The sequence below is a fragment of the Hylobates moloch genome, unplaced genomic scaffold (assembly GCF_009828535.3).
Source record: "Hylobates moloch isolate HMO894 unplaced genomic scaffold, HMol_V3 SCAFFOLD_13, whole genome shotgun sequence".
NCBI lineage: Eukaryota > Metazoa > Chordata > Mammalia > Primates > Hylobatidae > Hylobates > Hylobates moloch.
In genome coordinates this window covers 28,494,636-28,508,982 of record NW_026652288.1, presented here as the reverse complement: position 1 = coordinate 28,508,982, position 14,347 = coordinate 28,494,636, and the positions used below count along the sequence as shown (strand labels likewise).

Here is a 14,347-nt window from a genome sequence, read left to right as displayed (position 1 = left end):
AGCTACTTGGGAGGCTGAGGCAGGAGAATCGCTTGAACCCAGGAGGTGGAGGTTGCAGTGAGCTGAGATTGTGCCACTGCACTCCAGCCTGGGCAAGAAGAGCGAGACTCCGTTTCAAAAAAAAAAAAAAAAAGAAAAAAGGCTATTTTCATTAAGCATTGGAAGCCTGATACAGCCTTTTTTCACTACAAGGACATACAGTCCCAGCTAGGCCGATGACCTGCTATTTGGCTGGACAGGGAAGGCCTATCAATGCCGGAGAAACACTTGGAAAAAAAAAAAGTAAGCCCCATGAGAACAGAGATCACCTGTATTGTGTATTGCTTCATGCACTGTGTTCCCAATAGTGCCTGCACATATAACATACCCTCAAACTTTGTCAAATCATTATATAAATCAAGGAGATATGAATTTGAATAGGTCTCTAACATAATTAAGGATTGAAAAAAAGCAAAAGTAGATTCTAATAGGGAAGACAGCAATAAAAAATTCAGTTTGAAGATTATAATTGATTCTAAGTTGTAATTAACCAAATAAATACTTACTCCCGTATTCTAATAAAACCAAAAGACCAAATTTGAACCTAGTAGGGTATTTTAATAATAACACTTGGAAACATACAATACCAAATGGGTGATTTCCTACTAATGAAAAAGAGAATAAAATAAGGATACCCCAGAGTATTCAGTATCTTTGTCTTCCAAGGTTTATAGACACAGATTTAAATTCTAATAATAATATACTTTGACTTTTAAATAGTTTCACAGAACTTCTCAATAATTCTTGTGACACAGGACTAATAAGAGCTGTCATACCACAAAAATGCTGAGCTAAAACCTTAATGGACACTAGAAAACCAAGGGCCACAGCCTACAATGACTTCTGTTTCACCTGGATAGTTTACTAGATAAACTAATTTTAAAAGAGCCTCTTCAGCCAAGTAAGCTGCAGTCAATCTGAAACATGACCAAGGAGATCTCAAAAGCAACCAATTTAATTAGTAACACGTTTCCCAGTTTCAGGTTCCTCTTCCTGGCCTATGCCTGATAGACCTTATTCTGAAAAAACTCTGAATCAAAGGAACTCTTCTGAACCAGAAAATTATTAGGCAATGTTTCCATGAATTACTTTTCTAAGTCTTTATTTTTACTTACATTCATCATAGAATCCATAAATGCGATTGATGCTAGCACACTCATGGTTTCCTCTTAAGAGAAAGAAGTTCTCTGGATATTTGATTTTATAAGCCAATAGCAAACAAATGGTTTCCAAAGACTGCTTTCCTCTGTCCACATAATCTCCTAAGAAAAGATAGTTGGCTTCTGGTGGGAAACCTCCATATTCAAATAATCTCAGTAAATCTGTATACTGTCCATGAATATCTCCTAAAGAGAGAAAAAGTCAGTTTTAGAAAAATTGGTTACTCTTATAAGCAGCTTCTATGAAATGATTCCCAGTGTTCATATCCTGTGTAATCCTCCCCTACCCTTGAGTATGGGCTATATTTAGTGACTTACTTCTAACAAGCAAAAGTGAGATCGGCCGTCACTTCCAAGATTAAGTTACAAAAGACTATGACTTTCATCTTGCTTGCACTCTCTCACCTTCTTCCATGCTCGCTGATGAAACCAGCTGTCTAATGAAGCATCCCACGTAGCAAAGAACTGAGGGAGGCCTCTGAGCAACAACTCATTTGGAACTGAGGCTCTTAGTCCATCAGTCTATAAGGAACTGAATCCTTTCACAGTTCAACCTTCAGATGACTGCAGCCTGAGATCACGCCTTAATTGGAGCCTTGTGAGAGACCCAGAGCCAGAGGACCCACTAAGCTGTTCCTGAATTCCTGACCCACAGAAATTGTGAGATGGTAAATTAACGTTGCTGTAAGCCACAAAGTTTTGGAATGATTTATTATACAACAATAGATAACTAAAACAATTTTATTATCTGGTAGTTTAACTTACGTCACTTTTTAACGCCAAATATGGAGACAAACAGTAAACCTTTAGAAATATGTAGTACAAATAACTTCTATTACCTTCAAGTTATTTCTATATTACATTTTAAAGAACACCTTCAAAGAATCCTTTAATTCTAATCATTTTAAGATCACCTCTAAGTAACTACATTTGCTTCATTTAAGTTTATACAGGGGATTGATTAGTTCCCCTAAATTCCGAACTACTACCTCTTACTTGAAGGTGTGATATTCTAAGTTAATTGATCCATTCAACAAACATTTACTGGCCGGCTGTGGTGGCTCACACCTATAATCCCAGCATTTCGGGAGGCCAAGGCGGGTGGATCACCTGAGGTCAGGAGTTCGAGACCAGCCTGGCTAACACGGAGAAACTCTGTCTGTACTAAAAATACAAAAAATCAGCTGGACGTGGTGGCACACGCCTGTAATCCCAGCTACTCAGGAGTCTGAGGCAGGAGAACCACTTAAACCCGGGTGGTGGAGGTTGCAGTGAGCCAAGATTGTGCCATTGTACTCCAGCCTGGGCAACAAGAGTGAAGCTCTGTCTCAAAGAAAAACCAGCCAAACAAACAAAAAACAAACATTTACTTAGCTAGTATCTCTTATTTGCTGGGCACTGTACAAAGGACTGTAAAAAAGCCACTGTAAAACTTAAAAGAATACAAGGTATAAACTAGTACAATCTTCAAAACAAATTTAAATAACATAAAAGTTAGAAGACCACAGATATTGCCATATTGACCCTCTAAATTATACACCTATTTTTTTCTAACCAGTGTACTATGATGCCCTTTTCTTGACATCCTTGACAACACTAAACATCAATCTTCGGTATTTTTTTATAATCTGACTAGAGTTGGAGACTTGCTTTAAATTGCACATCACTGATTACTCAAGAGGCTGAGGTCCTTATGTTTACTGGCCATTTGAATTTCTTCTAAGACCTTCCTCTTCCTATGTTATTTTTATATTGTATCGTCTTTCTCTTATTTATAAGAACTCTTTATATATTACAAATACAACTCCTTTTATCTGTTGTATATATAGCAAGTACTTTCATCTTGTCTGTAACTTGTCATTTTTATGTTTCAATTTTTATAAACTTTTATTTAGTAAAGCCTACTGATCTGTTTTATACAAAATTTTCAAAAAATGTTTTCTCTAGATCTTAAACATGGGAGGAAAAACATGATTCAAAAGAGTTGTTTCCAACTTTACCCATTTACATACCACAAATTTTCAGCGGTGCTTCCAATTCTAAAAGAATAGGCTGGCTGAGAAAGATCTCCCGAGACTTGATACATAAGCCTCGAACTTCTGCTTCAGTCATCTGCACAATCTTTCCTGGACGACATCCTCGTACTGACAAACAATAAATAAAACAGTCAGTTTTCTAAAATTTACTCATATAATAATCTTTCAAAAAGAGTCATGCCCCATTTTAAAAATCAGAAAAGTCAGGCAGGCAACAAATTTACCTATTTGGTCTCATGGTTTAAAATAATGTTATTCTATGATCTTTGACTACTATTTTCATTGTTACTGGTTCCTGATGATGCTCCTCAAGTCTGCTGTTGATGAAATGCAGTTCTGTTTTTTGCTGTCCTGTGACCAACCTGGGGCCTAGCAGCCAAAGGGACCTAAAAGACTTCAGGGCCGGGCAGTGGCTCATGCCTGTAATCCCAGCACCTTGCGTGGCTGAGGCGGGTAGATCACCTGAGGTCGGGAGTTCAAGACCAGCCTGATCAACATGGAGAAACCCCATCTCTCCAAAAATACAAAATTAGCCAGGTGCGGTGGCACATGCCTGTAATCCCAGCTAACTGGAAGGCTGAGTCAGGAGAATCGCTTCAATCCGGGGGGCTGAGGTTGCAGTGAGCTGAGATCGCCCCATTGCACTCCAGCCTGGGCAACAAGCGAGACTCTGTCTCAAAAAAAAAAAAAAAAAAAAAGATTTCAGAGCCCGCACCCTTTAAGGTCTGGCCTGCTTATCTCGCATCTAGTAGGATGTCAAAATAGCATCATTAAGAACAATGTACTATGAAGAGAGGGAGATTAAATAGTAATTGTCAGTAGGTGATTTAGCTTCGCACACTTTCTTGGAATGTTACCAGCAGTCCCCAATATTTTAGCAACCGCTATCTCTACTTTCTGATCAAAACAAATACAAAAAAGATATCAGCTATGTATTAAAAATTAACTTATCGTTATATTCCCAATAGAGCATTATATTAAAACCTCTAAAGGCTATTTAGATGGAGTGAGGCATTTTTGCATTACTGAGCCATAAGATAATATGGTTTCCAGTAACTTGTGGAATGAAGGGGAGTAGTATGGTGCATGGAGAGAGAGAAGAGTTCCTTATTTGCCCCACTGAACTCAACTTGTAATCATTTCCTCTCATCACCATCTCCCCTGACTCCCTTTAACCTTAAATTTACTGCTGAGCTCTCATTTAATCTTAAGTGAAAGGGCATTTAAGAAAAGAAAATAGGCTGGGAGCAGTAGCTTGCCCCTATAATCCCAGCACTTTGGGGGGTCAAAGCGGGAAGACTGCTTGAAGCCAGGAGTTCGAGACCAGCCTGGGCAGCAAAGCAAGGCCCTGTGTCAACAAAAGATTTTTTTTTAAAAAAGAATTAGCCTAGCATAGTAGAGAATTGCTTGAGGCCAAGAGGTTGAGGCTGTAGTGAGCTATGATGGCACTAGGGCATTTCAGTCTTGGTGACAGAGCAAGACCCTGTCTCTGCAAAATAAAGAATAAAGGCCAGGCACGGTGGCTCACACCTGTAATCCTAGCACATTGGGAGGCCAAGGTGGGTGGATCACTTGAGCTCAGGAGTGCAAGATCGCCCTGGGCAACATGATGAAACCCCATCTCTACCAAAAATACAAAAAATTAGCTGGGCATGATGGTGCATGCTTGTGGTCCCAGCTACTCAAAGGTTGAGGTGGAAGGTTCACTGGACCCCAGGAGGCGGAGGCTGCAGTGAGCTGACATTGTGCCACTGCATTCCAGCCTGGGTGAGAGTGAGACCCCATCTCCAAAGTAAAATAAAATAAAATAAAATAAAATAAAATAAAATAAAATAAAATTCCACATATTTCTTGCTAAAAATTGCTGATTCCTTTGTCAGGTCAATAAGAGGCTTTAAAAAAAAAAAGGCCTCCACATGCAAAAGCTATATATTCCATTAATATAGTAATATAAAAGTAAAAAGGAGGCAATAAACAGGAGACACAGACAACATTCAAATGTACTTTAGCAAATATGCTAGTTTATAAGACTATCCCTGAAATTCAAAACAATGATCAGCAGAACTGCTTTTACTAATGGGAACTGACATAGCTTCATTAGTGCTCATTCTCAAACATCAATTACCTACTTCTGATGCATATTTGGGTTTTTCTAACACCAAAAAGACATCTCAGCTTTAGTTTTAAATGTGGAAGATTTTAGTTTAAGAAAAAAAAAATGTGGCCAGGTGCGGTGGCTCACGCCTGTAATCCCAGCACTGTGGGAGGCCGAGGTGGGTGAATCACCTGAGGTCAGGAGTTTGAGACCAGCCTAGCCAACGTGGTGAAACCCCGTCTTTACTAAAAATACAAGAATTAGCCGGGAGTGGTGGCGGGTGCCTGTAATCTCAGCTACTTGGGAGGCTGAGGCAGGAGAACTGATTGAACCCAGGAGGTGGAGGTTGCAGTGAGCCGAGATTGCACCACTGCACTCCAGCCTGGGAGACAAGAGCGAAATTCTGTCTCAAAAAAAAAAAAAAAAAAAAAAAAACTATTCGCCTTGGAAGACTTACAGGTCTCAAACTGCTTTCAGACAATGAACACATAGCTAAAAGTACTTACAAACTGTATTAACTCATTCAACAAATGTTTGAGAGTCTACTGTGTATTAGTTGTTTATAGAGATAATAGCAATGAACAAGAAAAACAGTACATTATCAAAACTTAGTCGTAACTCGACTACTAAGTCAAAAGACTGATGTGGGTCACTTCAGTATGTCAATTTAAAATACTCAAATAACAATGGTGAATATTTTACCTAGTATTTATTTTACTCCCTCTGTATAATTTTGACTTCTCAAGTAATTGTGTAACATTTTTACAGAGCTATAAAGTGCTTCAACTTGTAAGTCATGCAAATCCACAGAAACTAAAAATTTACCAAAACAAAAACACACTGCACAGAAACTTTTTAATATTTCACTGACTGTAGGATGCACATTTCTCCCTTAACTAATATCTCTGAAGTTGTGAGACTGTTGCAATTAAAAGCTTCTTACAATTATAATTGGCAGCCCACCCCCCCCACACTTAGTGGCACATAAAAGTGCGTTTAACAATCAGTCACATCTTAAGAGTTGATGAATGCAGTTAGAGAAGCTAAAGGTTTTCCCAATGTTTAAAACTCTGACGAGAGTTTTAGAAATTAGAAATAAATTAGCCAAAGGTTGGACAGAATAAGGCAGATGTCCCAGGGCAATCCCAGCTGTCTTCCAATTCAAAAGTCCTGCTCCTGTATGTACTCTCAAGAGTTCTGATAAAAGGAAGAAATCATCCAGGCAACCTGTTACACAGGGCAACTAGACTGCTATCACAGCATCCATGAGGAATTCCAGTGTTTGGATATCTGAACCTTGCTGGATTATAAAGATATTATAAATCAGCATATTTCATCAGGTGCAAAGCACCTTCACATCAATCATTTCATTTAATCCTTTTTACACCCCAGGAATTGAAAAGGGAAGCTATTATCTCCACTGTACAATGACAGAAATTAAATAACTCGCAAAAGATCACAGTGCCCAGGTTTTATAAGACTGATGGGAGTGAGATGCAGCAGAGAGGGATTCGGAATCAGTCTTCTAACTTAAAGGCCAGTACTTTTTCCACTTCACCACATAAAATTTTTGGATCAAAAATTTCCTAGAAATTTTCAGCATGTAGTAATTTCTAACCAGATAAAAATCCCATGATAGCAAATATCTACCATACTTATTACTGTTTAGAAAATATTTTAACATATTACATACATACAGTATACTAACTTCATGGGTGTAACTCAATGAATTTTAAACTATCTATATACCTGAGTAACCACCATCCAGATCAAGATATAGAATGCTTCCTGCAACCCTGAAGATTCCCTTGTGTCCTAATCAATGACAGTAATGCCTGAGGTTACTATCCTTACTGCTATCAGTATATATTGATTTGATGTATTTACGAATTAGACTTTTAGATAAAAAGAAACATGAGAATGCTCTTTTGCTCATTATTGCATCTGTGAGATACACCCATATAATTGTGTTTAACTGTCATCTGAAATACAGGCTGAGTATCCCTAATCTGAAATCCAAAATGCTCCAAAACCCAAAACTTTTTTAGTGCTAATATGATGCTCAAATAAAATGCCCATTGGAGCATTTCAGATTTCAGATTATCGGATTAGGGATGCTTAACTGGTAAGTATAATACAAATATTCAAAAATCTGAAAAAAATCCAAAATCCAAACACTTGGGGTCCCAAGCATTTTGGATAAAAAATATTCAACCTGTATTCCATTGAATGAACATATGAGAGTATCTTTACTACTCTATTTGGATTATTTCCAGTTTGGGGCTATTACAAATGCTATGAATATCCATGGACATATTTATCTTAGGTATGTATAGAACAAAGCAGTAGAACTGCTCGGGTCACAGATGGTTTATTTCATTAAGTAGTAGATACCATCAGTTTCCCAAAGTGGCTATACCAATTCATAATCCTCCTAACACTGTTGCTCCACATCTTTACTGATACTGCAAATTATCACTATTTTTAGTTTTAGTCATTTTGTTGGGTGTATGGTGGTATTCGCTGGATTTAATTTGATTTCCCTGAGGACCAAGGTTGCCAAGTACCCTTTTTTGTCTTTTTGAGATGGAGTCTCACTCTGTCACCCAGGCTGGAGTGTAGTGGCATGATCATGGCTCACTGCAACCTCCACCTCCCAGGTTCAAGGATTCTCCTGGCTCCTGAGCAGCTGGGATTACAGGTGCACACCACCATGCCCAGCTAATTTTTGTAGAGACAGGGTTTCACCATGTTGCTCAGGCTGATCTCGAACTCCTGACCTCAAATAATCTCCCCGCCTCGGCCTCCCAAAGTGCTGGGATTACAGGCGTGAGCCACTGCACCTGGCCATTGAGTACCTTTTTCATGTGCCTAATAGACCATTTAGGTTATCTTTTTTTTTTTTTTTTTTGGACAAGTTCGTTTTAAGTCTTTTGTTCATTCTTTAAAACTGGACTTTTTCCATCTCTTAATGCTATCTTTTGATGAACAGAAGTTCTTTAATGAATTTAAATCTTAAAAAATCTTAGTCAATCTTTTTTTGGTTAAGGCTTTTTGCATCTTATTCAAGAAATTCTTGCCTTCTCTAAACATACTTCCTTATGTTTCCTTCCAGATATTTTATTGTTTTAGCCCACTTCATTCTATAACCCATCTCAAATTAATTTTGTGTATGGTTTGATGTAAAGGTCAAGGTTTTTATCCAAGCAGATACCCAGTTGATTCAGCACCATTTATCATGAAGATCATCCTTTTCCTCACTGAACTGCAATGGCAGCTTTGTAGAAAAATCAGGTGACCATACAGGAACAGGTCTGTTTTTAGCCACTGTATAGCTCATTACCCCATATGTCTATTTTTGCATCAATACCACAATGTTTTAATTACTATAGCTTTTAATAAAGTCTCGGTATTTAGTAATATAAACATCCCAATTTTGTTCTTTAGATTTTCCTTTTGAACTTTCAAATATGTTTTAAAATTGGCTTGTGTCTATCCCCTCCACCCCCAAACTTGTGAGGTTTTAAATTGGGAATAAGGCCGAGTGCAGTGGCTCATGCCTGTAAATCCCAGCACTTTGGGAGGCCGAAGCGGGTGGATCACCTGAGGTCAGTTAGAGACCAGCCTGGCCAACATGGTGAAACCCTGCCTCTACTAAAAATACAAACATTAGCCAGGCATAATGGTGGGCGCCTGTAATCCCAGCTACCCAGGAGACTGAGGCAGGAGAATCACTTGAACCCAAGAGGCGGAGGTTGCAGTGAGCCAAGATCGCACCATTGCACTGCAGCCTGGGCAACAAGAGTGAAACTCCATCTCAAAAAAAAAAGGGGGGGGGTGGTGGAATAAGTGTAGGTCTAGAGAGAATTGACATCTTCACAATTTCAAGTCTTCCAATCCACAAATATGGTACCTCTCCTTTTATTTATTTCTCTCAGCAATGTTGTATACTCTAGTATGGCAGTCTTTCACGTTTTTCATTAAATGGATTTTGGCTGACATCTGTGATGTCATTTCTTTCAAATGTACTGAGGGGTGCTTTATGGTATAGTATATGGTATATTTTAGTAAATGTTTCATACATATTTGAAAAGCATATATATCCTGCAATTATTGAGTGAAGTGTTCTATGTCCGCCAAGTAGGTCAGGGTGGCTGTGTTGTTCAAATCTTTATCCTTGCTGATTTTTTCCTGTTTGTTCTACTAGTTACTGAAAGAGGGGCACTGATCTATGGTTGTGGTTTTGTCTATTTTAACTTTTTACAATAGTTGTCAACCTTTCCTTTTAGTTTTAGACCTATACTATTACATATATAAAAATTTTAGACATTTTTCCATTAAATTTATCGTTTTAGCATTATATAATGCCCTTCTTTACCTCTAGTGTTATTTCTGGTTTTAGAGCTTTCTCCAACATAAATATAGCCAAGTCAGCTTTCATTTGATTAATGTGTGCATGATACTGTCTCCCCCCTGCCCCCTCCCTTTTTTTTTTTTACTTCCTCATTTGTGTCCTTAGATTTAAAATACATCCCTTGTAAACAGTATCTATAATAGTTACGTCTTCTGAACTTTGCATTAATTTCAATGTTTGCTCCTTTTCTTTTTGAGATGGAGTTTTCACTCTGTCACCCAGACTGGAGTGCAGCGGCATGATCTCAGCTCACTGAAACCTTTGCCTCCCAGATTCAAGCAATTCTCCTGCCTCAGCCTCCCAAGTAGCTGGGATTACAGGCACCCATGCCCAGCCAATTTTTGTATTTTTAGTAGAGATAGGGTTTCACCATGTTGGCCAGGCTGGTCTTGAACTCCTGATCTCAAGTGACCTGCCCGCCTCGGCCTCCCAAAGTGCTGCGATTACAGGTGTGAGCCACCGTGCCCAGGCAATGTTTGCTCCTTTTACATTTAATATAATCATCGACGAAGTTGGGTTTAAGTCTACCATTCTATCATCTGTTCTGTTTGTCCCATCTGTTCTTCATTCCTTTCTCTTTCCCTGCATTTCTTTGGAGTAATCAATTATTTTTTTACTATTCCATTTTCTCCTCTATTAGCTTTTCGTTATATATTATTTTTTCATTTAGAGGTTGCTCTAGAGATTACAAATACACTTTTGAGTGATTACCACTCTCCCTCCCGCCTTTTGTTCTACAGTTGTCATATTTTTGTTTCCACATATTTTAAATCCCACAAGCCACAACTATTAAACAGTCAGAATTTGTATTTACTCACATTTATCCTTAACATTGTTCACTTCTTTCTGCAGTTATTTGCTTTTATCTGTTATTTTCTTTCAACACAAAGAACTTGCTTTAATATTCTCTAATGCCAGCATATCAGCAATATATTTTCTCAGCTTTAGTTTGTCTTCATTTTACTTTACTATTGAAGGATATGCTCACTAGATTTAGAATTCTAGACCAGCCTGACCAAGATGGAGAAATCCCATCTCTACTAAAAATACAAAATTAGCCAGGCATGGTGGCATATGCCTGTAATCCCAGCTACTCAGGAGGCTGAGGCAGGAGAATCACTTGAACCCGGGAGGCAGAGGTTGTAGTGAGCCAAGATCACACCATTGCACTCCAAGCCTCGGCCACAAGAGCAAAACTCCATCTCAAAATAAATAAAGAATTCTAGGTTGTCATTTTTTTTCTTTCAGTGCTTTAAAGAGAACGCCATTCTATTGTCTTCTGTCTTCCATAGTTTCAGGCGACAGATCAGCCATCATTTGTATTACTGTTCCCTGAAGCTAATGAATTTTTTCTTCTGACAGCATTTAACATTTTCTCTTTCTCTTGGATTTTTAGCAGCTATGTTCCATATGGTTTTCTTTCTATTTACCCTGCTTGGAATCACACAGCTTCTTTAATCTGTGCTTCGATATCTCTGTTTTGGAAAATTATTAGTCAATATTTCCATCCCATTGTATGTCTATCTCCTCTCTTTCTGGGATTCCTATTATACATGATAGACCTTTCTACTGTCTATCAGCAATACATTAGTCTCTCATGCTTTCTTCTGTACTTTTTTTTTTTTTCTGTCAGCACTAGATAATTTCTATTGGTTTTTGGTCAACTCAGTTTCATTAGCTTGTCCAAAATAGCATATCCTATTTTGGTGAATGAAATACTGAATTATGGATACAAAATTGTAGAAGTTTTAGATACCTTTCTCCAAAGAAGGCTGTTTCCTTTTAGCAGCAGCACAGCAGTAAGTCATTTTCCTGAGGGCTAGTCTGTTTTAGTTTTGCCTTCAATCTTAGGGAGTGGTCATGATGGGGCCACAGTGGAAAAGTCAGGGTGTAATAAGGTCCCCTCTAACCAGGCAAGATTTGAACTTCCATTTTTGCCTCTCTGGCATTAGATAGCTACTGAAATGTCTGCTCAGATCTTTAGCTTTTCAGCTACTGTTTTCTGCTGGGTTTCTTCTCTTGCTTATGTGTACCTCTGAAGTCAGTCAATGACTTTAAAGGGACCTGACTGCAGATTTTGAGGTTAGATTTTATGTGGTTCTCTCCTCTCCTGGACTTAAGCTTCAACTGCGTTAGTGGCCTGAAACTTCCACCTTTCTTCCTTAGCCCAGTGAGACTGTCACTTTTTATTTGGGATCTATTTCCCCTATGCCACAAACTAGGAAATGTCTCCAGGGAAAAAAGCCAGGGTGACTGGTGAGCTCACACGGTATGCTTCCCTTGTCAAAGATCAAAACCCCTCAACAATTTTCTGTGTTGGTTGCCTCTTCAACAATGGAATGGCTGCTGAGAGGCACACAAAATGTGATTATGCATACACTAGAAATTCAGGTGATTACATTTAAAAAATTGAGGAATGACTTGTCAAGGACTAGACACCATGGCTCCTAACCCCAATTTATTTCACCTGACTTAATCAGTCACACAACTTTGGTGGAAGCACCAAGGTTTCCTGACTTCCAGTAAGGTAATCTTTCTACAATCATGTTTACATTAGGAAAGGTAGAAAAACTACACCAGTATTCAGCAAACTAAGGCCAAGGGGTCAAATCTAGCTCAGTGCCAGTGTTTGCATGGCTTGGGGCCTAAGAATAATTTTTTACATTTTTTAAATGATTGCAAAAAAGCAAAACAAAAGAATCCTTTATGACATATAAAAATTATATGAAACTCAAATTTTGGTGGCCATAAGTTTAATGAAGCATAGCCACTTATTTATCACTGGACACATTCATGCTACAATGGCAGAGCTGAGCAGCTGTGATGGACCACATATGGTACTCTCATCACTTCACACTGCTTTTCGGTGCATCACAAATTACACAGATGCAGTTACAACCTGGCAGCGTCATGGGTGTCACGATTATTGCTGTACTGCAACATTATATTTACTTTTACTACCAATGCATACTCATGATGTCAAAGCAAGAAAAGTGAACTTTGAATGTTGTGTTTTTAAGACAATAAAGTGTGGATTATGTTATTTAGTTGGGTGCTAAGGCATTGTAGTCATGTAGCTGTGCTAAAAAAAAAAAAAACACAACATATACTGATGTTACCAGATGGAACAATCACCACAGTATTCCCAATTCATAGTAAAGCAATGGTGAGGGAACTTTTTAAAAAACAAAACGAAATCTCATCACAGCAGAATTTCTTCACAAAAATTAAAATCAGTCTGCAACTCAAGTTTCCAAGTGGCCCATTTGTTGGCCAAGTTAAATCATTTATCAATGGTGGGTTAATTAAATTGTATCTGACTGGAAAAGCTGAAGAACTACGTATATCTTGAGACAATAAGCTTTTTTTTTTTTTTTGAGATGGAGTCTCGCTCTGTTGCCCAGGCTGGACTGCAGTGGCACGATCTCAGCTCACTGCAAGCTCCGCCTCCAGGGTTCATGCCATTCTCCTGCCTCAGCCTCCCGAGTAGCTGGGACTACAGGCGCCCGCCACCACGCCTGGCTAATTTTTTGTATTTTTAGTAGAGATGGGGTTTCACCATGTTAGCCAGGACGGTCTCAATCTCCTGACCTCGTGATCCGCCCGCCTCGGCCTCCCAAAGTGCTGGGATTACAGGCGTGAGTCACCTCTCCAGCCGAGACAATAAACTTTTAAAGACCATTAGCCTTTCTGTAAAAACGGTGCTTGAAGAGTTGAGGACACTGGGAGCAAAATTAGTAAACAATTAAAAAACAAGTTAAATGTTCCTTGGCTCTTGATGACAGGTGTTACCAATACTTGTTATTTGGGAAGCCAATCCTGATTCGAAGTGACTGAAAAGTTACCCTCTATAAATAATCTATGTGGAACAACTAGAGGCAAGAATATTCTCAAAGCAGCTGAGAAAAACTATTTTAGTACAACCTGAAGTGGAATCTGCTAAGATATGTCACAACTGATGATGGGAAAGTAGAAAAATACTTAGGTGGACTATTTTACAAAATCTGAGAAAATGTAGGATGTTTGAAGTCTGGTGCAGTTTTTTTTGTGGAAAAATATATTAATCAGGTATTACTGAACCAGAGGCATCAATGGTCAACTTCATTTGCTCTAATGAACTTAACCACTGTCAGTTTCATGAGTATTTGTTATTAATAAAAGCTGAATATCCTCATTTGGCCAACCACACAGGATTTTGATGGCTTACCAGTGACAGCTTTATTGTAATTTTTTTTTTTTTTTTTTTGAGACGGAGTCTCGCTCTGTCACCCAGGCTGGAGTGCAGTGGCGCGATCTCGGCTCACTGCAAGCTCCGCCTCCCGGGTTCACGCCATTCTCCTGCCTCAGCCTCTCCGAGCAGCTGGGACAACAGGCGCCCGCCACCATGCCCAGCTAATTTTTGTATTTTTAGTAGAGACGGTGTTTCACTGTGGTCTCAATCTCCTGACCTCGTGATCCGCCCGCTTCGGCCTCCCAAAGTGCTGGGATTACAAGCGTGAGCCACCGTGCCCGGCCGCTTTATTGTAATTTATTTGCATTCAGGGCTGATACTGAATTTTTTCTAAACAAGAAGAACCGCCCTTAATCACTATTACCAAACACA

The 14,347-nt window shown here is 38.8% G+C and overlaps 1 protein-coding gene across 2 annotated transcripts in view; it reads right to left on the bottom strand.

The window, feature by feature from the left end:
* PPP1CB (protein phosphatase 1 catalytic subunit beta) overlaps positions 1 to 14,347 on the bottom strand; it is a 51,168-nt gene that overhangs the window by 22,345 nt on the left and 14,476 nt on the right. For both annotated transcript variants that reach the window (XM_032172594.2, XM_058426641.1), the window contains exons 3-4: positions 3,212 to 3,343; positions 1,155 to 1,385 (exon numbers count right to left, since the gene is read on the bottom strand). In XM_032172594.2, coding sequence (XP_032028485.1) covers positions 1,155 to 1,385; positions 3,212 to 3,343 — 363 coding nt within the window. The remainder of the gene's footprint in view (positions 1 to 1,154; positions 1,386 to 3,211; positions 3,344 to 14,347) is intronic.